The sequence below is a fragment of the Zootermopsis nevadensis genome, unplaced genomic scaffold, assembly GCF_977971745.1.
Source record: "Zootermopsis nevadensis isolate Lab colony 2312 unplaced genomic scaffold, Znev_1.0 Znev_ptg000003l, whole genome shotgun sequence".
Classification (NCBI taxonomy): domain Eukaryota; kingdom Metazoa; phylum Arthropoda; class Insecta; order Blattodea; family Termopsidae; genus Zootermopsis; species Zootermopsis nevadensis.
In genome coordinates, this window is record NW_028259135.1 from 1,170,366 (window position 1) to 1,195,370 (window position 25,005).

A 25,005-nucleotide genomic window follows, 5' to 3' on the forward strand; every position below is an offset into this window, starting at 1 on the left:
GGAGAGAGCGAGTCCCAATTAATAAAAACTTCATTGCAGTTTTTGAGATAATTTGAAGTTGATTCTCACCTATTAAGTAAGATAAGATGATTTATCTCCGACCCCAAGTCCTCTTGGTACAGCGATTTCGGTGGAAGTGGTGGTCACCTTGGAAGAATCCTGAAAGGAGAGAGCGAGTCCCGATTAATAAAAACTTCACTGCAGTTTTCGAGATAATTTGAAGTTGATTCTCACCTATTAAGTAAGATAAGATGATTTATCTCCGACCCCAAGTCTTCTTGGTACAGCGATTTCGGTGGAAGTGGTGGTCACCTTGGAAGAATCCTGAAAGGAGAGAGCGAGTCCCAATTAATAAAAACTTCATTGCAGTTTTTGAGATAATTTGAAGATGATTCTCACCCATTAAGTAAGATGATTTATATCCGACCCCAAGTCCTCTTGGTACAGCGATTTCGGTGGAAGTGGTGGTCACCTTGGAAGAATCCTGAAAGGAGAGAGCGAGTCCCGATTAATAAAAACTTCACTGCAGTTTTCGAGATAATTTGAAGTTGATTCTCACCTATTAAGTAAGATAAGATGATTTATCTCCGACCCCAAGTCTTCTTGGTACAGCGATTTCGGTGGAAGTGGTGGTCACCTTGGAAGAATCCTGAAAGGAGAGAGCGAGTCCCAATTAATAAAAACTTCATTGCAGTTTTTGAGATAATTTGAAGTTGATTCTCACCTATTAAGTAAGATAAGATGATTTATCTCCGACCCCAAGTCCTCTTGGTACAGCGATTTCGGTGGAAGTGGTGGTCACCTTGGAAGAATGCTGAAAGGAGAAAGCGAGTCCCAATTAATAAAATCTTCATTGCAGTTTTCGAGATAATTTGAAGTTGACTCTCACTGTAACCGTCCACTGCTCGTGGCCTCGTAACAGCTGCCTTATCAGGGTGTAGGATTGTTAGGGGCTAGCTAGTCGGGATGTAGCTCTTGTCTCAAGTCGTCTTAACGGCCTGATCACACCAGCCAATAATGATTCGGATTGAATTTGGAAGGCACTACTAGTTATTTGTATACAATATACAGTTTCCAGTATGTCCTAGAACCATCGCTAAAGCGACTTAAAACAAGAGTGAGTCTCTACCCTAATTTTCTTCGGCGTCTGGGTCCCGGGCTTGGTGCGAAGCACCCCCACGCCCCCGTGACAGAGAGAGACCTCTCACGGACCGCACACCACGATCCTCCACACTTGTTCCTAAAAACACTTCTTTGTCTGTCGTAGGCGGAGTCGAGATCGGATGTTAACCAGATGGCCTAAACATGACTTCTAGCTCTTAGGGCTGAAGTCCCTCCTTGTTCTCTGCAGGTGGTGCTAGAATCTTACAGAAAGGTTTTGAAATACTGGAAACACACACAAAAGAAAAACTAACAAAACCAAACTAATTCTAGATGAGCGGTTACATCACCTATTAAGTAAGATAAGATGATTTATCTCCGACACCAAGTCCTCTTTGAACAGCGATATCGGTGGAAGTGGTGGTCACCTTGGAAGGGTGCTGAACAGAGAGAGCGAGTCCCAATTAATAAAAAATTCATTGCAGTTTTCGAGATAATTTGAAGTTGACTCTCACCTATTAAGTAAGTTAAGATGATTTATCTCCGACCCCAAGTCCTCTTGGTACAGCGATTTCGGTGGTAGTGGTGGTCACCTTGGAAGAACGCTGAAAGTAGAGAGTGAGTCCCAATTAATAAAAACTTCACTGCAGTTTTCATGATAATCTGAAGTTGATTCTCACCTGTTAAGACTAGATGATCTTACTCCACGCCCCACCCCCACTCCTAGTTTCGGTGGTTGTGGCTATCCATTTATTGGAAATCCTGGAAAACAAACAAAGAGACAGTCCCAATTAACATGATCGTATTTTTCATAATAATTTAAAATACAACATACCAAATAATAAATAAATAAATCAACATTTAAAGCATTAAAAATTATGCAAAATTTTACAATAGTCGTCAGGAAATATTATTAGCTCTGATAAGTTACATCATTGAGAGTACGTCATTTACTTGACATTATTGATATTACATGTACTACAAATGATCCTTTAAGACCGTTTGTTTATCTGTTCTTAGAATCTAGAAAGACAATTCAAAGTTGCATTTAATATTTTTAATCTGTTATTTTGGTTTATGTAACACAACATCTGAACATTAACACGAAATTTAATTTCCGTAGTAAAATTTGTACTAATCACAAAATATTTGTGTAACGCATATTTTCAAATTAATAAATTTCACCCTCGTTGTAACAATTTTTAATGAAAACCCAATTCTTCAACCAAGTTTCGTATGGGACCAACAACCTGCTTCACATAAGTTTTCCAAGTACTTTAGATAAAGGTTAATACTCAAATCAGACTATATTTTGTCACCCTCGTGTTGTGACCTTTGCTGTGAAACTATTTTTCTGTCCGAACTTCGAAACAATCGCAAATCCATTGTAAATATTTCCCAAGTATACTTTGCATCACGACATAATTATTATGGATTTTAAGTTTAATAAAAATAAAAAAATATCCTTTCATTATACACATTTATAGACCTGTTATGTTACTTTATTCACAGTTTAGGATCACACAAGTCTACAATTTTAAGCTACTTTTCATCGAATGCATCGTACCAACAATATTTAAACCAGTGCGTATCGTAATAGATTTGACAAAGTTTTCCAGCGTCTATCGTCCAATAACGGAACCTATCTCCTTCTAAATGTCCCTCTTATTGTACCTGATGACGGAGACAGATCTACTCTCGAAACGTCGTGTTATAATTCTGTATGAGACCCCTCCTTTACTCACAGAAATTAGCTTCTCCATCGTTCAACATTAAAATCTCCCTTGACCTTCTACGCAAAAATTTATTTAGCAGCGAGTATAAATCGGTTTGCTTCCGTTTTAAATATACTCAACGCTGACACGTTCACCGAGTTGGAAACCTCAATTCCGTGACACGCCCAAATAAAATCAGTTTTATACGTTTGGAAAAAATAACAGGTAGAGATCAACATCGTAATTTGGAACAGTAAAACATGTTCAATTGCTTGGCATTTTCGATAAACATCTCGTAGAGTTGTAAGTTCCAAAACAATAAAATATCAAAATTCAACCCAAATATACTACGACGTGTTTTCGATTAACCTGGCATAACACACACACACACACACACACACACACCAATTAAGCCTTACTAGTTGTGTTTAAACTTTCAAATATGACGCCACACTTAATGAAACAACAATTTTGAGAACAAAATATATTTAAAAATACACCAATTTGTATGTGGAGATGTCATTTTCATTATTATATCTCGTCTCAAAGTTCAGAAGCAAGAAGATACCTCGTTAGACCAAAGAGTAGATGCAGTGTCTTACAATGCTGTCAGATCGAACATAAATACGACCCAGACTGACACCCTCAATTTCTTTTTTCTCTCTCGAACGTCAAAATATTCACAATCTTGCATTCGGTATAACATTACTACATACATATTGACGAATGCAATCCAAACCAATCATGAACTTAATTGTAATATAAACGTTTCGTGACGTCTTCACTTACATGCTAACACTTTACCATCAATCATCCCAGCTGACGTTTCGAAAGAGAACCTATCATTTCTTTCAACTTCTTTCAAAGATTCATACGTCCAGTTATACAAGATTGTCTTATCACATTAGAACATTTGAAGCTCTCACGAAACAAATACTACCTCACGCAACTGAAAATGTAAGCATTGCAATGTTGGTATCTACCTAAACGTCCAATCTTCGTTACCACTCGGAATACCATCACTCACATCTTTACTGCCGCGATAATTTCAAATTGCATGTAAAACAAATGACGCTGAGGAAAATCACGAAATACTTTTGTCACGATAGACGATCCAGTGTTCGAACCTCATCAAGGCAACGGAAAGCATAACAAAATCTCTGTTACACCCAACGAGAAGTGATCAGTGTCCACAAAGGAATCAATTTTGACAATTTTAACAAAACACTGGAGTTAAAAGACGTCATGAACAAAGCAATTACTGTGCAGATAAAGGTGGGCCGCTCTCTCGTTGCGCCTTGGCGGGTGAAAAGTAATTAAATTTGGTGCCAATATTTCTATAAAATGAACCCCCCCCCCCCCCCAACAGCCCAAAGGATGCCTTTCTTTATACAAATCAGATAATTTGAATTTGTTACGTTGGTAAAGTGCAGAATGTTGCGAGAATCAGTCAGACTCCGAAACAAAGTGAATTATTTCTATCTTTATTAAAACGAAACTCTATTAAAGAAAATATTACTTACACTCGTCGAACGGCATATGGTAAAACCGATCGACTTACCCAATAAGAAAAACCTATGGTTGCCTGACAACGTAAAAAGCAGGGGGCAGGCATGTCTACTGCGAGTCCTAAGATAATCTGTTTCATGTATTTATACCTTCATGGGAAAAATTAAATTAGTCCTAGGTATTTCCAACCATAACAGCAGCGAAAAAGAAAATTCAACAGAATTTTATCTTGAAACCAGGACTAAACATCGACAATTAGCTATTTCCATATTCCGGCACTTTATCCAACGGCAAAAAAGTTCGCGCCATATGCTAAAATTTTGGCTGCAAATGTTGACAAAACACCACAAATTTACGTACGTAAAATTAGATTCAAGCAATGTTCGACGAAAGTTTTCAGTAAAAGATTATTAAAAAACATCATCGAAAAAGTAGTCTACCTTGAATTAATCTGTCCCCACAGACATTCGATATTGTTTCTAACTTTTATATTCGAATATATTTTATATATTTTAATATATTTTAAATTTTTATATATTTTAAATATTTAAATGTTAATTGTAATAATATTTTAATATTTAATAATAATATTTTATTATTATTGGACTGACAAAAATTGAACAAGTTTATATTCGAAACAATTTCTGAATATGATATTCCCACTGAACCAGCCGAGATTCCAACCATCTGCCTCTTTGCTTCGACAATTTATCGACCTTAACTCTCACACATATAAATAAACAATTGTAATCTTTTAAACTAACAGCCACTACCACGTACTTCGCGACCAATAAAGATTTAACATCCGGTCCCATAAGTGACAAAACGTGATCAATTTTTAAATAAACCGTTCCTACAAAACAACGGTTAAGCTTCACATGAAACTCTTAAGCAACGACGTAATATTACGTCTTCACACATTCTCTACGCTATAAATCGTACGTGAATTGTACAATTCATGACACTTCATTATTTACTACGTATGAATACGCAAATCACTCCTTAATCCTTTCAAAATACATCATACTAGCCTAATCCCTTTGCTCAATGTCATAATTATATTAAATACTGTTCCGTCTACACAAAAAATATGTTTTAGTCTTGTGATCGTTCTAAATCTTAGTAAACGTCGAAACTGAAGTCTGACAAAGGATAGTTATAATAAGAGAAAAATTTTAATTAAATGCAAAATTCGAGTCTAACTTCATAATTTAATAGTAAATAAATAATTCTGTAAATTCAAATACTTACTATGTACTTTGCATATTTATAGATTACAACAATAATATCAAACTGTGCCTACTTTGATACAAATCTCAAAATAAATTGTGTAAATACGACAAAAATTAGTAAAATTATTGTTGTGTGCTGTGTAATCATGTCGGTGAGACTTAATTCTGAGTATTTATGTAACACCTAAGTGTAATAAAATTCGTTAACACTCGCTCAGACCATTGAACATCACAACAAAGTCCTCTTTCATTTTTTAAGTGTAAATTAGCGAACATCAAGTTCAGGATTGAGATCGTTACAACACTAACGACATGCCCGGACGTCTCGCACAATATTGACGATCCATTAATGTGATGCCTCGATTGTTAGGATTTCATTAACAGTAATAAATAACTAGGAATTTAGGCATAAAAACATTGAATGAGTGACTATACGTGATGAACATAATATAAACACGCCTTTCACACGTTTACAACGCAGCGGAAGAAATCTTTTGTTTACATGCGTGTGTGTGTGTGTGTGTAAATATGAACCGAGACTTAATTATCATCTCCATAGCAGCTCCGAAGTCTAGTTAATTTCCTCACAAGACTAATTACTTCATTTCACACAGGAACTGTAAAACTGTCCTTCACTTTCAATTTTCAATCTCCATTTATTATCAGAACACGGATATAATTTGCAAAGCAGTTACAAAATGGAATTACTTAAAAATTGTACATAAATCAACTGATATTTACAAACAAATTTTGCCCAGCATTTGACAGGTTTACTTTGACATCGATCCTTGTTATTGTTTCATCTCTCGAAACAAGATTTAGTTGTTCTTAATTTTAATTTAAATTACTGCTTAACACTCTGTAAAACAGATGCTTCAACAACAACAAAAATAAATTCAAAATTCTATCGCATACTTCCAGCATTTACCTCGAGATTACTTTAACACAGACAATTTTCGGGCCAAGAAACGAACACGGGACACGGAAAAAACGAGGAAAATAGTGGTAACAATCTGCTATAATTTTTGGCGTCTTCAGACCAATTCTTCACTAAATTCTGTGTGCATTTGTAATTTCGACCCCCATGACCCTTGATCTCCGGTCAGTCAGCGCTGTATCAAACAGAATACTCCACATTTATTTCCATAATTTGTATACCAAGATCGATTTCGCAGAGCAGAGCAGGTATGCTGCATGGACCAGTATCCGGCTCGTCAGTCCAATTGCACAGTAGTGCAGTGTTCTGAACCGATAGCATAAACTCAGTAACACCCTGTGGACATTCTACATTCCCGTCAGCTGTTTGGATGGGAGATTTGCCTCAGTTTATCAAAACAAATCGCCTTGCTGGACGGATCTGTATTTATGGAGATCGTGTGATGCTCTTGAATCATGCTTCTATGTTCGTGACCAATGGCCAAGATTTCAAAGTCATGAGAATTTTTTTCAGAACAATGTAATGAGCATTAAATGCAGGCAGTTTGGGATACCCTGTATCCCCTCCCCCACACCGAGTTAACTTCAAATTCATAATCTATAATCTGGAGAAATAAACTTCTGACAAAATTTCAAACTCACGTAATTACCATAGAAAAGATTTTTTTTTAAAATTCAGTAGACACGTTTCTCATAAGCAAATATCTGACCACCTTGTCTATGAATGAACACAATTGTTCGTAAACAAAAGGTTAACTTGCGTATAAACAAAATTTTACGTAATTTCATACCCGTCAAATTATAACTGTATTTACGTGAAAGTCAAACATATTTTGCACATACGACACTCTCTACCACGCAGACAGAAGCCATAGTTTTCTCCGAAACTTATGCAACCATCAAGAAATCATCCTACAAAATCACGATCCAGATTTTGACCGCCCCCTATAAAACTCAAATGTCATTGCATTTCAAATCATAAATTATACTTAATAGGGCCTTTAAGAGAAAACCAACATTCATAAAATCAACGACAGATAAAAATTTAAAAAACATAACACGCAAAATAAAGGAGACCCATTAGATACCCAATATGACAAACTCAAATCCAATCATTTGTTATTGGGTTATGTGCCGTTTCATCTAGCTAAATGTCAATTAAACCACAAAACACGACTAGTAGCCCGAGTAGGAATAAATTTAACTCAGTCGTAGTTAAAGCTTCAGAAAATACATATCGTAGTCTTTAAATCAGCCTTTACTATTAATAAATTGTGTACCTCAAGTAATGGTAAAATATAAATACCACCGACGACTAAAGAATATAAATTCATTAACGCAGAAATTTTCAAAATAATAATTCAACAAAGTAAACAATAATAAACGTTTCTGAAGTCGGAGGCGGAGGGTAAGGCACCGTGTATTTTGTTCGACCATCAAACATGGTGGAAAATCGCATAAAGGCATCCATATTACTACGAAGTATTAAAAAAAAATATTAAATCTTCAACAGTAACTGAAGCAGATGCACCAACTTCCGCAAAGAATTTGAAAAATTAAAAGGCGACTTGTTTGAAATGAAGCCTAGAAGTCTAAAAAACAGATAAACAAAGCTTCAAGGCTATGAAATAACCGCAACTAACCACAATAGTAACCAATTGCAATAACGAAAGAGCACAAAAGGTGCCCGACTTACCTCAGGATTCCGGAAGTCCGTACTCAACCAGAGGTACACTGAAACTCCCTTGGTGAATATAATCTTCTCGAAGGAAACCTCTGATCTGTCAGCTTGCCAAGTTTCGAGGTGCATTATGGGAAAGGCAAAGATAAATATTAAGCACAGATACTTTTTATCAGACAACTACCCACGTTATTGATCACAGATAAAGTTACATTTCATGTTCTCATGGTGACGAGTACATTGTCACACTACAAATGTCATACAGCGGTTTGCCTAACAAATACATTACAAATTTAAACAAATAGCCTGTAAGCAGTCAAGGTCTGGATAACATCTTACTCTGTAAAGTCATGAGGTCGCAAGTCTAAGCGTATATCGTGTCTTAAGTGAGCCACCGAGAACAACTACATACTCGGCTTAAGGTACGCCTCTGTAGCTAATTTCACAAATAACGGACACAAAATGGAGTACCACTGAATCACAAAATTATTACGTCTTAAATGGTAACCCTATATTATACGAAGTTAAAGTGTATATTTTGTGGCCAGTGATAACTTTGTCGTACTTTAAAACCCACGGCCGTGTTTTTAATCCTACGATCCAGAATGAGTCCAAACGTAATCACACGCCAACACAGCCCTTATTAGGGGGTAAAGACGACCAGAGTCTGGAGCTTTAAACTTTTCTCTCTGCATAGTCATTATAATCATTTTTATATCTTCATTTTAATTCAGGGATACATTTTTCAAAAAGTTGTCAGTGGAACCACGGTTCCGGAGAATTTGACGTAAATACGTCTATAAGGAAAGGAAGTTTATATATTGGCTTTATTCTAAATATTTCCTTTATACATGCTTTACAATTGAGATAAGTTTGATTAAGACATTGCTTATTTAACTTGAATTAGTTACGCTTAAGATGGGTCTGTGGTAGCTGAATGTAATGTAAGGTTAGGTAATGAAATGTTTTATAGGTAACAATAATGCCGAGTAAACACGACGTTCCCCAGGTACACTTGTTACACTTTTTTGCCGAATGACTTTTACGTTTCTACTGCAATGGCTGTGAGGTACTGGAGACTCGATGGTCATCAGACGCTAAGAAACGGCGTAATATTTATATTTAACTTCAATACATAACCTCAACTTACATGGAGGTACATATTACAAAAGGTCCATATATTTTACTAAGCTACCCCGTTCAAAAAAAAATACCATCTGTAATGATGTTCCACCTTTTCACGGAACTTGAGATTATGAAACTTCACTTGTCCTTGTATAATACTTAATATCATTTAAATACTTCACACATACTAGAAAATTTTACAATCCAAATTAACAAAACTCAGAAATAATTGCTGTTTCATTGCAACAGTGCTCCATATAGTAGAAATGTGTTCTACAATATTAATCTAGATGACAAATACTTTACTTTAGGTAGTAGTTGCTCTGTAACCCTCATTTTCTAAGCTTGACTAGAATACCAAATAATGTCAAAGTTTTCCTCAGCTTCCAAGGCATTTCTCACAGGTTATGATTACCTCTTAACAACTTATGGTCATCTTCTCTTGCCAATCAGTCATGCAACAACTCCAGTTCAGAGAGCATCACTAAATAACCACATCACTTATTAAGAATAAAATAAAATTACAGTAATGCTCGTAGAAATGAGGACACTCTCCTTTCTTTAACTGAACACAAAACAATCCAAGTAAAACAACAAACATTAACATATCTTCAATTCACAAATGTCTACGTGATTACGTGTTGTATTCAATTTCGTATCTGAAACAAACACCTAACTTAAAAATCAAATTTCAATTTACGTCATTCCCATTAAGACAAACTCACTAAATCTGGCATTTGCTAAATAGTACATCGATAAACAGGAGCCAAGTCTTACGAATTCATTATAAAGTCTCCTGAAGAACCAAATGTTAGGAGACGTCTTTATAATAACAGCAAAGTCACAAGGAGTAAGGATGGAGTAATGTGCACTACAGACTGAAAATTTTTTCAAACAACAGATATGAATTTCATATGACATAATTTCTTTTTAAGTATCAACATGAGTACCACACACAAATCCCAAGATGGCTGTCTTCTGGGATGTTGTACCGTGCAATCTGATGATATTCCATTGAATCTTACTTCACGTGATGGCAGAAAGGACCTCTGAAATGTCGATAAGATCTAATTGCAATGTGACAGATGTGTATCATATACGAATATTATTTGCATCATTTCATATAAAATTGTATAACATAGAAACAAAGATAAAATATAAAACAGTGCTCATATCACAAACATATCATCAAAGTACTGAATACACATATAATTTATTTCAATGTACTGACAGCGAATGAACCTTACTTACGCGTTCATCTGGATGCATTATATATCTACTTTTCTTTAAACACCCTGTATTCACAACACACAAGTGTTAGGTATGCAACTTACCTCAAGCAAGAAATTGCACATTTCAGTAGAAAATGGTAAACCTGATATTAATTTCGGTTCTCTGAAGACATGTAACATGAAACTACATGTGTTAACAGCAGGTATCTATCTGAAATCTATGTAAAGACAATGGTTTCTGTCTGGATGTTTCCGCAAAACTGCACAAGTAATGAGAAACAGCTTGTGTCTTGGTAAATGGCGATGCAATCATTTAACATAATAAGAAGTTTTAATTCGAGTCCATGCATCGGTGATATCCATAAATCAATGCCCCTGGAGGAAGATGGAAAATTACGTAAGACTCACACAGAGAAGAAAATTTCATAGCCTAATGTTGTAATGTCTTGTTTACAGTAACAGTTACAGTCAAATACTGACAAAAATCACAAATCTTATTTTCTGATCGCTGCTAACAATTTCCATCAAAAAACAGAATGAAAAGTATTACAACACGTATTTGGGCCACACGTGGGTTGAGAAATAATCTTCATACTACCGTACAGAAAAACTTCCCAGACTTAGTAATTTTAAAACAAGTTAAAATGTAACAGACACAGTCCAATTAAGAACTTATTATTTCATAATACAGTAGATAAACTTCCTGCATATCTTACTTTGTCATATTTACAGTTTATTTAAAAAAATAAAATAAATTTCATATTTGCAAAATAATCTTATCTTGTTTACTCACTGTTCCAGACCAAGGTACGGATTTCACAACCAAATCACAACACTGAAACTTTACAACAAATCTCGCCAATGAAGACGAGATTAGGTTAACTCCGCCCCACAGGTTCGGGGGTTGTGGTGATGGTCCGGATGTCGGAAACTCTTAAAAAAAAAACTAACAGTTTCCATATAACAACAACATCATTAATTTGCCTCACTTAACCAGCGTTCTAATTACCTTCGACACTAACAAACACTGACGCGTAGTATCAAACCGTCCCATAACAAGCCCAATTGAACACATCTGAAGCCCTCGTATCAACCTCAGACTGGGTCAAAAGAACACTTGAGTACTTAATTAAACGTACAAACTGTCAGAATAAAAATCAGAAACTGGATAATTGCGATTACTGGTCGAGCAGTCAACACGCCATCAAAATATTCGCAGCGTCACCACCATAAAAACCAGCCAAATTTTTACAAAAAACACCAAATGGCTAAAGCTTCACACGACCAAATTACCATCGTCAACACAAACACAAGCTGAGACGTAATTAACAAAATGGCCGACTTACGTAAAGACTGAACACATACGCGCTGTATCGGAGCAGGAGACATACAACCGCAAAGGGAAAGTCGACTTGTCCGGAAGAAACCTCGGATCAGGTGACCTGACAAGTTTCGCGGAGCACGCAGGGAAAGCCAAAGATGAAAAACTCGTCGGCAGAGATAACTAAGGGACAGAGAATTAAAAAAAGCTCAAAAAACGGCAGCGTCCTCTGTGCGGGAACATGGGGACCCACCTCAAGCGCCACCCCGCAAAGAGGGCGCAAGAGGTTATTATCTGCTTTAAGAGGTTTGTTTTAAGTTCCTAAGACCACTCGGCCGCTGGGGTTGAGCCCCCCTTTCGGAATTATTCGATATCAATTACCGCGCCTTCGCTGCTGGTACAATTTTCTAATTTCGAGTGGTCCTTTCATTAGACCTAATCTTATTAAGCTCTTGCTGTATCCCGTAGACAAGATCTGTTGCCAGGTTGGTTAGTCGAAAGACTTGGACGACCTGCCTCGCCCACAACGGCCTGTTTTCCGTAGCGTGCGAGCGCAAAGCCAACGAGTTGGACTCGTCCGACTCGGGCGGTTCGTTGGAACCCGCCACTAGGCGCCCGGCGCCCGGGCCATTGTCCGGAGCCGGGTCCGCGCCTCTGCTCGCTCAAGGAACGGCCTGGGATTCCACCTCCCGGGGTTAGGGCGCGGGGGCAGGGCGCGGGGGCAGGGCGCGGGGGCAGGGCGCGGGGGCAGGGCGCGGGGGCAGGGCGCGGGGGCAGGGCGCGGGGGCAGGGCGCGGGGGCAGGGCGCGGGGGCAGGGCGCGGGGGCAGGGCGCGGGGGCAGGGCGCGGGGGCAGGGCGCGGGGGCAGGGCGCGGGGGCAGGGCGCGGGGGCAGGGCGCGGGGGCAGGGCGCGGGGGCAGGGCGCGGGGGCAGGGCGCGGGGGTAGGGCGCGGGGGTAGGGCGCGGGGGTAGGGCGCGGGGGTAGGGCGCGGGGGTAGGGCGCGGGGGTAGGGCGCGGGGGTAGGGCGCGGGGGGTAGGGCGCGGGGGGTAGGGCGCGGGGGGTAGGGCGCGGGGGTTAGGGCGCGGGGGGTAGGGCGCGGGGGTTAGGGCGCGGGGGGTAGGGCGCGGGGGGTAGGGCGCGGGGGTAGGGCGCGGGGGTAGCGGCCCCGCGTTTTGAATCCTGGTTGGGGAATCTGTTTGTGGATCCTATGTGGGATAATATGGGGATCGTGGGTAATATTATGTGGTGAATCCAGGGGAATATCGGGGGTCCTGGGAGAATACTCGGTAGGGATACTGCTGGAATCCTGCGTTGGGATCGTGGGGAATTCTGTTGGAAATCCTTGGTGGGGATCCTAGAAAATCTGTGGGGAATCCTAGGATGGTCATGTCGAATACATTTTCTAAGTTCGGCATTTGGTGTTTGAGTTGCGTGGAGGAACTTTTTTACTTCGTGCGTAAATCCTGCAGATGATGGTGATTTTGGTTGGTTGTTTGTTTGTTGGCAAGGCTTACCTCATTTGGTGTCTATCGAAGAAATTTTTCAAAGTCCATTGCGCTCGTCATATTTTTTCCCCTTACCTTTTTATTAGCTAATGGAAGAATTTTTTTCTCAGTGCACGTAAGCTTTTCTTAACTTTTGCCATTTTTCTGCTGTACAAACGTGGGCTCTTTTTTCTGTCTCTCTCTGTCATAGCCTCATTTTTTCATATTATATTTATTATTATTATTATTATATTTTGAACGGCTTTAGGGAGGAAGTCTAAGCAAGCCAGGAAATTGTTCTAACTCCAGACTGAGAGAGCTTTTTAACAATTTAATTTTAAATTGATATGCAATTTCTTTACATATTGAAGCTTACAGACGTTTTCTCTTCATCAGGATGAAGTCACCTTAAGCCTAACTCGCAAACCTTGGTGGTGGTGGTCTATGGAAGAACACTCTGCGACTCACCCAGCAGAAAACACCACACCAAACCTGCAGCTGTCAAGTCCTGGCATTGAACCAGGCAGTCTTCGAAACATCAAATTACAGCTCCTATGATGGGAACGCTCGACGCTAACCCCGGCAGCTGTTTGTCCTTCCACATATATATCTATCAATCACTCTGAGTATATACACCCACATACTATATATACAGTATATATATATATATATGTATATATTCTATATATTACTACTATACTTATACCATATACCCTACGAATTTACATTATTTTTTTAAAAAAATTACCATTTAAAAATTTTGTTTTATCCGATGTAAACATTACTTATTTATTTAAAGAAATATTTTTATTTGATTCCAAGTTGTAGTTTCTTCCTAATTTAACATTATCGTAAAATGAATTATAAAGCGAGTATTTTTATTAGTCTTACGACATTTTCGATTATCAAACCGTCCTTCTGCCCGGTATGGGTCGGATAATCGCAAATGAACTTCATTTTCGAACTACAAGTCAACGTCACAATTTGCGTTTCGAACTTACTTCATTTGTTTCACCATTATAAATATATTCAGGACGTGAGTGACTTCCTATTCTATCAGCTTGAGCAAAAATACTAGACAAGCAGAGTCATTTCATGACGTCATCCAGTGATATTACGTAATAGGCAAACAGGGGTACCAATGCATTTGCCATACGAAAGAAATAAACAGTGTCACGCAGCTTATCGGAAGAGGCAGATGATCCAAAAGGAAGAAGAATAAAAAGAAGTCTGACATTAAAGTAACTTTACTTTATTTTCTCGTATGAAACGCGTAGATGCACGTCAATGACGACGTGTGTAACAAACTGTAGCCCTGAACAACGATGAAGGAACTTTGACATTTCCTATGAATCTTCAGTTTAATTTCTGCAACACGACGAAAAGAAAAGACTTTTACGTTTCTACTGCAATGGTTGTGAAGTACTGGAGACTCGATGGTCATCAGACGCTAAGAAACGGCGTAATATTTATATTTAACTTCAATACATAACCTCAACTTACATGGAGGTACATATTACAAAAGGTCCATATATTTTACTAAGCTACCCCGTTCAAAAAAAAATACCATCTGTAATGATGTTCCACCTTTTCACGGAACTTGAGATTATGAAACTTCACTTGTCCTTGTATAATACTTAATATCATTTAAATACTTCACACATACTTGAAAATTTTACAATCCAAATTAACAAGACTCAGAAATAATTCCTGTTTTATTACAAGTGCTCCATATAGTAGAAATGTGTTCTACAATAGTAATCTAGATGACAAATAGTTTACGTTAGGTAGTAGTTGCTCTGTAACACTCATTTTCTAAGCTTGGCTAGAATACCAAATAATGTCAAAGTTTTCCTCAGCTTCCAAGGCATTTCTCACAGGTTATGATTACCTCCTCACAACTTATGGTCATCTTCTCTTGCCAATCAGTCATGCAACAACTCCAGTTCAGAGAGCATCACTAAATAACCACATCAGTTATTAAGAATAAAATAAAATTACAGTAATGCTCGTAGAAATGAGTGACACTCTCCTTTCTTTAACTGAACACAAAACAATCCAAGTAAAACAACAAACATTAACATATCTTCAATTCACAAATGTCTACGTGATTACGTGTTGTATCCTATTTCGTATCTGAAACAAACACCTAACTTAAAAATCAAATTTCAATTTACGCCATTCCCATTAAGACAAACTCGCTAAATCTGGCATTTGCTAAATAGTAAGTTCACGTGAAATTCAACAGACAGTAATAAAGTTTTTTTACACGCAAAAGAAAATAATTAGAATAATGGCCGGTGTCAAAAGCAGGGTATCTTGTAGAAAATTATTTCGTAAATTTAATATACTTCCACTTGCAAGTGAATTTATACTCTGCTTGCTATCATCTGTGGTGGAAAACATGGATAAATTTAAAAGAAATACAGATGTACATAATTTAAATACAAGACGTAAACATGATCTATATGTGCCAAATGCTAACTTTACTAAATATCAGAAAGGAGTGTAATATACAGGTATCAAGTTGTTTAATAATCTTCCACCAACAATTAAAAGTCTAAATTATGATATAAAGGTATTCAAGCCTGCATTGAAAGATTACCTCTTTACTCACTCCTTCTATTCTGTAGATGATTTCATCTCTGCTGAAAATGTTTAAGCTTTAGAAGGAACAGAAATACCTGGAGAGTTTTGAAATGTGGTGTTGGAGAAGAATAGAGAAGATCAGGTGGACGGATCGAGTGACCAACGAAGAAGTATTGAGGAGAGTCAACGAGCAAAGAAGCATTCTGCAGGCGATTACACGAAGGAAAGCTAACTGGCTGGGACATATTATGAGAAGGAATGGATTACTGAGTGATATCATCGAAGGCCAGGTTGAAGGAAAGCGAGGACTGGGAAGAAGATTGATACAGCTAACCGACGACCTTAAACAAGGAAAGAAGATGACGTTCCAGGAATTAAAGCGAGAAGCCGAGAATAGGGACAACTGGAGAGCTCTTTTTGGGCAGAGCAATGGACCTGTCGTAAGACAGAACACTTAATAATAATCCATAATCTACGTATATGTAAAGCAAGTTTTGTATTCAATAAACTGCCACTTACAATAAATACAAAACCCACGATACTACTGGTAACAGGTTATAGGGGCAGACGTCCACGAATTACAACTGTAGCGTGATAGCTGCTTCAGGTCCTATATTTCATATTACATTACTGAAAAGCAAACACTTCAGCTTTATGGTTTTATATAGAAAAATCAAAAGTAAAGCTGCCCCACTATATATCATGTGGGCGCTTGGCGAGAGAGGAGGTACGGCTCCTACTCGATCTTAACCTCGGCGCTAGATAAGGGTGAGTGGTCGGCGTCTCACCCCGGCCACGCTTTACCCCCCTGGTAAGGACCCCGGAACCCACTCAGCAGGACGCTGGGTGGACCCCAGACCCAGTCCGGATGCAAGGCTACCCTTGTCAAGGATCAAACCCCCAATCATCCAGTCCATAGTCAGTCACTATACTGACTGATCTGCCCCCCCCCCAGCTCCCAGTTTTGTCTAAATGTTTTACAATTATATCTGTACAGACTTTTAAAAAGTCAATAAACCTGCATTTTGAGCACTTTTTTTTTAATACTTTTTCATTTCTTAACTTTAAGGATTTACACCATTTTTACAATAGCATTGGCAAAACAGCCATGTCAGTAAATTTCCAACATACTAGGCAACGTAACAATACGGAAGACGGTCATCTTCCTAGTTGCTGCCATTAGAACCTGAAATCTCATCCACATGTTCAATACACTTCCAAAATTCTTTCATCACAACTGACAAAGTAGACAACACCTACCAAGCCAGGCCATGACTGAAGAGATTACATATTTATGATTGGAAAAACAAAAGCTTCTAAGAAAACATACATATTTCAATCTCACACAAAAATTGCCTGCTATTTGTACAGTGAAATAAAATAAAAACCAACGATAAGTACACGAGACAGTGACAATATGGTCGCTACGAAGATGAAAGTGAGTACTGACCATTTTGAACTGAACTATTTGGATGAATTCAGTGGCAGTAATGAGGATTTTTTACTGTTTCAAAAAGCGAATACAAATATAATACTGATGATGTGAATGTAGCAAATGTCCATAGAGGTGATAGTGGAAAAGGTAATGGCAACTCCGACTCAAGACTTTTCAAAAGAAACCGCAATCTGTGCCAAGCCTCTAGTGGTTAAGCAACCTTCTTCCCCGTTACGATCTTTACGACGCTCTTCTCCGACTACCTACTATCATAAATGTTTTATGAAAACTATCATCTGGGTGACCTGGACTGCTATTATACTGACAGAGTTCAAAGAATTTCTAGGTGTCTTTCTCAACGCGTAAATCCAAAACCAGAATCAAAGACTATTTTTCTGAAGATTGGTTTATCAGACATCAAATTTATAAAATACTTTAGATAGTTCATGTGAGTCGTCAAAGTCCTGCTGCTATTCAGACTAGGGTAGAAGAAATTCACGATGCGGTTCAATATACAGACGTGTGTAGAGTTCCAAGATATGCAAACCAGCTGATCCTCCCACGCCATACTACAGATTCTACTGCGGCACTGATACGACTCCCAGGCGTGTCCTTCGTCACAAGAACAGTAATGGAACTTACGCTAATAGATTTCATGAATTTTGCAACCTGGAGCAGCGATTAGCGAAGACTGGTTTCCATTTGACAGTGACTGGGACTATATAAATAAACAGGATAGATCTCCCGAGTCAGATGAAGCCCCAAATGTTGGACATAAACAAAAAAATGCATTATGTTATGGCATACAGGCATGACAACAAAATGGTTGCCCTTCCGCGACGGACTGCGGATATGGGAGCTGGTTGCTCGTGTCCGCAGCAAAACTACACAAGAGATAATAATCTCTGACAAGCAATAAGTAAGCATGGCTCGATAGCAAATCAAAATCTGAAACACGACAGAAAAGACTGCCGCGTTCTTTGTAGCAACAGACGGAGGGCTGTCGTCTACACTTTTAACAAATGTACCAGAAAGCCTGGCCTTTGATTTTAATACTAAAAGCAATTAATGTTAAGTATGTCATTCAAGCCTGTAATGACACTAGTCCCATATTAGGGAAGTGCTTTTAACAACAAGTTCATTTTATATGGGGAATTTTAATTCATTTCTTACGTCACGTGTGCAAGGCAATTTTTGCAATTCTTCATTAAAATAAACACGACTACCGTCAAATGACAAAATATTCAATCACGAAAGGTTAATCAGTAATTAGTATTACTTCTGAATAAATCTATTATGATCAGAGAATATTTTAATAATAATAATTTAATATATAATTTCAATTCACACATCTGAGAGCATGTTTTAAACGTATTAACAATCTCAGTGCGTGTTTCAATCATAATTTAATATTTTTATAATTTAACAATATCAGCTTCATCTAAATACGTAACTGACTATATTAAACAATGTAATAATGTAATCTGTGTTAATAAATCAGAAGCGTGGAATTAAACTGCGTGAACTTGTAATGTTAATACTTCTTCCTTTGTCAAGAGAGACAAGGAAATATTTTATTCCTGTTATTATAATCACACTATGATGCTCAAACACAGTGAAAGAAAATACTCCTTTGATGACTTTACAATCAGATAAAATAGGAATCAGCTGCATTAATTTTTAACATATAACACCTGTGTGTAGTACAGGAAAACTTTGTCCCATGCAGATGTTGTGGTATTCAGCGTTACTAAACTTACACAGCGCACTGTCCGTTTATATTAGAACATTCCGATACCATCTCTTTCTCTATTTTGTGACTTTTCAAAGAACATGTAGTCCTGTGGAAATAAGAAAAAAGACAGCATTAGAACAATGTTTCTCTAGATATTATACCTTTGGTACTCAACACAAAGGGTTTTAGTCAAAAAACATGATCCCTAGTGATTTTAGAGTTTCTTTAACGAGTACCAAAGTCATATCATAAAAAATGAAACAAAAATTCACAAATCTGTTATGGTTAAACCATCCGGTTATTGTCTACTTGGTCTTCCCGACTTCCACCCGCCTCTGCAGCGTTGAAGAAAACCAGTTCCTTACTGGGACACCTATAAGCTATACTCTGCTACCCCTGATGAGGAATGATTGGTTCTTAGTTTAGCCTTCGTCATATGGGAATCTGGGATATATTATGAGAAGGAATGGGTTACTGAGTGATATCATCGAAGGCCAGGTTGAAGGAAAGCGAGGACTGGGAAGAAGACGGACACAGCTAACCGACGACCTTAAACAAGGAAAGAAGATGACGTTCCAGGAATTACAGCGAGAAGCCGAGAATAGGGACAACTGGAGAGCTCTTTTTGGGCAGAGCAATGGACCTGTCGTAAGACAGAACACTTAATAATAATAATAATATGGGAATAGCGGATTTAAAAACCTGTATTATGGAGCTGTCACACAGATTTTAGCTCCATGGTTAATGGTTTAGCAGCAGGTTACAGTTATACAGAACCAGCTGGATCACGTATAAGCTGCGACACACAGACAACACAGTTAACATCACTGTTTCAACTGCTCAGGTTATTTAGTGGTAGAAAAGATGGGGGGCAATGGTTTGAAGCTGTGCATCTCCTCTGTCAGCCACCAGGGGTAGCAGAGTCCAGATGTCATTAAAAATTTGCAAAGAAAGCAGATACCGAGAAGTTCAATAATGCCGTAATTGGATACATTTGCCACAATGATGTATTAATAATTTACTCCCATAGCATTTTCAGACAAGTTCCATGTTATTTAATCACAGCCATTAACACACATCCCTTCACTTAAATATTTATTACGCGTAAAGAACCCTCGAAGCTAATGCATATTATTTTATCGCTAAATATAAAAACATATTTCCAAAGCCACCATGTTAGTAAATTCATTAGGACATGCTGTAAAGGGAAAAAAGTGTAAATTATACATTACATTAAACATCTAAAAGTATTATGTACCCTATAACGAAACTAAAAGGTGGCAACTGACTTGTAACATTTGCCTGTATTGTAACGCGTTACAAATCGAGCATTACACAAGTGAAGACAGCGAACGGAGCCGCTCGATGCGAGCCGCTCACGCTCGTGGGCGCTCCATCGTGTTGTCGGTTTTTTCGCAAATCCCTTTGAGAGTTACATTACAAGTCAGTCAGTCAGTCGAGCGGCGTCGTAACGAGCATTCACGAGTTATTTAAATAAGAGTAGCGTATTAAATGGAACAAAGATAACGCAACCTCCATGTCCGACATGTTGAATGAAATGAATGGAGCACACACGAGCACAGTCGAGCCGAGCGTTCAAAACGAGCATTCGATGCGCCTCACCAGTTGTGGTGTAATGTAACATGCTCGCCGCGAATGTTACATTACGAGTAAATGTTACAAGTCAGTCGCCACCTAAAGACATACGTTAAAATGTTACAGCACTTTAAACACAAGTGGAACCTCCACTCAAGGAAAGGACAACAGTTTCACCATTATTTTATATTTGTGGTTACGTTTAAGTAGAAAAGGTATAACGATTACAGACAAAACCGAATGATTTCTTAGTTTAATATTTGGATTCTCTTAGAAAAAGAAAAAGCAACATCCATCGTGCAACTCTTGCTGTGATGATACTGACTATTTAAAATGGTGATCCATTTTCAGTGGTACGTGCCTACAACTAGACTTTATTCATATTCAAATGTCTGCTGATTTGCTACACATAAACCTACTGAGTGCGAAAACATTTTTATACATGTGAAACAGTCGCATAAATATACAGACATCTCCAAAATCACATTAACACTAACGAGCATAAAATACAGTTGTAGGTTCCCTGAACCATCTTACTTAATGCTACTGTGAAATACGACTTACTAAATATTGCTGATCATTTTGGTTCAACGAATATACATGTAGGTAACACTGAGATGGAGCGATGTAGAAAACTGGGTCACAGAATTTCAATATATCATAAGTCATTGACAAAATGAAAAGTGTTGACTGTTACTTTGGGGAATTGCGATGGCAACCTCTTTCACGGGTAGTCATAAAACAGAACTGAAGCCATTACGTTACACTGAGACCTACTAATATAAATCCTGTTGGTGTGGTTAAAAGATTCTATACATGACAGCACCATAAAGTAGAGATTACAATGAGAATGCAGAATATGCCTCTAGATTTTTACTCCTGCAGTGTGTTAGGCCTGACCAACCGGCACATTTTCACAAACAAAGTCCTTCAATTCCACCCGGTAGTGTCTTCACCTTGTTGTGTCAGTGGGGCTTCTGAGTTGCAATGATCTCAAGAGCTATGCCAGTGGTAGAATAGCTACTGGTAGGGTCTCTCGAGCCGGACAAGTCGAGAGTGAGATTACAGACTGAGAGAGATGCCCTGGTCCTCCAGGCTGGGGGGTTGGGCATTGGGTTGACAACGCAACCCCATAAAAACAATATTATATTGATAAGACAGTACAGGTGAAATCCCAACCAGACAGGTGTTTACTTTGCTAAGGACTGTCATGAACAAAAGAAAAATTGTACCGGAAGCCAGGGTCCACTACGGACTGTAGTACTTCAGAAGAAGAAGAAGAACAAGTCCCTTACTGGAAGGCTTCACCTCTCACTCACCAACAGTTAACCCAAAAATAAATAAGTAAACTTAACACATGCATATGCTATAAAACAACAGATAAGTCAAAGCAGTGCAAAGAACAATGACCAAAGATGAACTACTGACTTAAGTCATTTTCATACTTCTCCACGACAATTCTTCAAAATGAATTATATAACATAACAGTTATAATTATAACATAAAAATTAATTCTTCGCCAAAATAAAATTTTAAAAAATTAAATATTAAAAATTTTAAGCTGGACACAGCCATGGAGAATAGATGATTATTTAAAAATTAATGTTTCTAATGCAAGTGACATGACAACTGGTATATATTTTTCTGAATTAGAGAGACAGCTCTGCTAATTATTTTAGACGCGAAATAAGGTTAGAAACAGAACGCTTAAAACAATTATCCTTATTTTTTAATATTAGCCTGATAAATTCAGACTTGTGGTTTTGAGTTAAGCTTTAGACAATTAAACTAAATATTATGGCATACTCTGAAACTCATACTATGAGCAATCCCAGTTTTACGACAAACTCAGAAGTATCCTAAAACATGTTGTAAAAAATAAGAATAATTCCACAAAACAAAATAAAGTTAATAAAACAATGGTATCTTAATCAAAGTAATGGCATGATAATAAACAGTTGTCCTCTGCATACATACATAAATACTGAACAGACTCCATCGGTGCTCCTGTACACTATCGAAATTTACTCAAATGTGTCACATTTCAGAAACATTGTACTAAAATACCAATATGAAAAGGCTGGAAGGAGGAGAGGGTCAGTTAGGACACTGTAAAGCTCATAATGTGATTGCTACTCATGCAGTAGCGAACACAGTAAAACCTCTACACAATTAACGTCAATTTAAAGAAAAGAATGGCTTAGAAGACAGTGTCTTCACTCCTGTCACGGCTAATATTACCCAACATATAAGCTGAGTTTAACTCAGATGCAAAAGTTAGCTGTTTATTAATTTGTCATATCTACCCTCCATATATGGAGGCCGTCAGCTCAGTTCGCAATCTGAGGACGTACTAAGAATGAACTATATCTAACTTACAGTAAGACAGCATAAAGGTTCAACATCACTAACATCAGAATCTGCCATTTAATACAATACTAAGTCAGCTCAATCCATTTTTCATCCTCATAATTTATTTATCTGTAATGCAGCTTAATGTTATCTTCCTAGCTATTCTTGGTTTTATCTAATAGTTGCTTTGTAACAAATTCCCATACCAAAACTCTGTATGCATTTTTTGTCCCCCCCCATCCACTGGCTAACATAATCTCCTACGTTCCACAACAGATGGTCTACGTAAGTCACGGGAGTTTATCGATATGTAACGCGCAAAACCGCCCACGACACTTACCAACACGCTTCGTTCTTCCCTAAAAGAGACCATTAGACAGCGAAAGAAGTTACCGTATCGAGGTTTTACTGTATGCAGGATAGTGCCGGTACTTTGTATCGTAACTATGACACACATAAACATATCATGCTCCCCAACATGCTTTGTATCCCATTTGCAAATGCAGTTAGTTTCAAGCCTGCAACCTCTGAGGAGCAACATTTCGAAATGCTTACCTCACTATACCAAAGTCATAAAATAATGAGCTGTTGCTCAAAACATTCCAGGACGATCAGACTCTCTGTTGCCTTGTTTCTCAAAGAACATCACATCCTATTTCAAATTGAATAACACATAAATGACAAGACACAAACACCGTTCCTCAATCACAATGGACATTCTGCCTGACGTATATTTGTTATACGGGACACTTCCAAAGTTCACTCCAGTCCCATATTTACGTTAATAGATTAATAGATCTCATTTCATAAGTAGTATCTTTTACTGCATCTTTCTATATCTGTGAAAGTGGTTTGAATTAAACCCTGATTCTATGAATACTAACTTAACTCGTTTACCACCACAGAAGTCAATACAGTGACAACCAAAAATATGAAGACGGGTACAGACATGCCAAAATATTAAATATATAAATCTAATACGTGGACATCGGACAAATCCAACATATAAAGTTATAATCAACATTATCACACATCTTTAAAGAATCAACGTACACATCGCACATTCTATAAGGATGTAACTTCATGTACATAGAACAAAATATATTATATCCCTCTTTAATTTACTGTAAAGGCCTAAAATACATTTGTAAAAAGTATGAAATGACTGGAGTGTGAAATAAGTAAAATAAATATATAAATTAACAATACAAATTTTTGCAACAGGTCTCTTAAATGAAAGTATATTTTCCCTTTCAGTTTTTATATCACAAACCATTCAATAAAGAAAGTCAATATAAATGAATGGGTTTGCTGTAACACTGCAGTGTATTCTAAGTATACATAGTACATACGCACGCACATACACACACCAGTTGTCTAAATAAACTACATAAACATACCGTATCAGTATTGTATTAATTCATAGATGATACCGCAAAATGCACGAAACTAGTGGGTTCACTGCGGTGACTATATGTTATTTCCCCATATAACCATCAAATTCATAAAAATACTATATAAGTAAATATATAAAAATATATAAAAATAAATGCTGAGAGGGGATATATGCAGATTTATGTAACGACTACTACAAAAACTGGAACTCAATATTGATATAAAATGTAAAGGAAGTCTGACTCCACAGTACTTACAATTAGAAAACATGCACCCATCATGACTGCCTTCATCTTAACATCCAAATCCATGGGGAACGTAATGCCAAAGTAGTCAGCATCAGTGAACGCTTCTCTTAAGAGTCCAGCCCATTGTTTGGAGATCTTTCCAACCTGACTGCTTCCATCTTTGGACAGAATCTACAGAAACAATATTCTCACTGAACACACGGTATAAAAGAAATACAAGAATTGACCGCTTCGTGGATTTATATCGAACATGAGTGGTCTTGGCTACGCACTTTAACAAAGTTCCACATTAGGTAAAATTAACCATGTTCTCGTGG

At 37.7% G+C, this 25,005-nt stretch overlaps 1 protein-coding gene and 1 long non-coding RNA gene across 9 annotated transcripts in view; both read right to left on the reverse strand.

Moving 5' to 3' along the window:
• Nucleotides 1-8,983: 8,983 nt before the first annotated feature.
• LOC147874861 (uncharacterized) lies at nucleotides 8,984-12,565 on the reverse strand. The gene is made up of 3 exons (XR_015538377.1): nucleotides 11,325-12,565; nucleotides 10,634-10,906; nucleotides 8,984-10,348 (listed from the first exon to the last, which is right to left on the reverse strand). It is a non-coding gene; the product is annotated as an uncharacterized LOC147874861 (long non-coding RNA).
• A 6,091-nt stretch (nucleotides 12,566-18,656) lies between these two features.
• scramb1 (phospholipid scramblase 1) overlaps nucleotides 18,657-25,005 on the reverse strand; it is a 101,953-nt gene continuing 95,604 nt past the window's right edge. For 7 of the 8 annotated variants that reach the window (XM_087360465.1, XM_022085258.2, XM_022085257.2 and 4 more), the window contains 3 exons: nucleotides 24,698-24,859; nucleotides 23,601-23,697; nucleotides 18,657-19,203 (listed from right to left, as the gene is read on the reverse strand). In XM_087360465.1, coding sequence (XP_087216591.1) covers nucleotides 23,638-23,697; nucleotides 24,698-24,859 — 222 coding nt within the window. In that variant the 3' untranslated portion in view covers nucleotides 18,657-19,203; nucleotides 23,601-23,637. The remainder of the gene's footprint in view (nucleotides 19,204-23,600; nucleotides 23,698-24,697; nucleotides 24,860-25,005) is intronic. The other variant, XM_022085259.2, reaches the window with a different exon arrangement.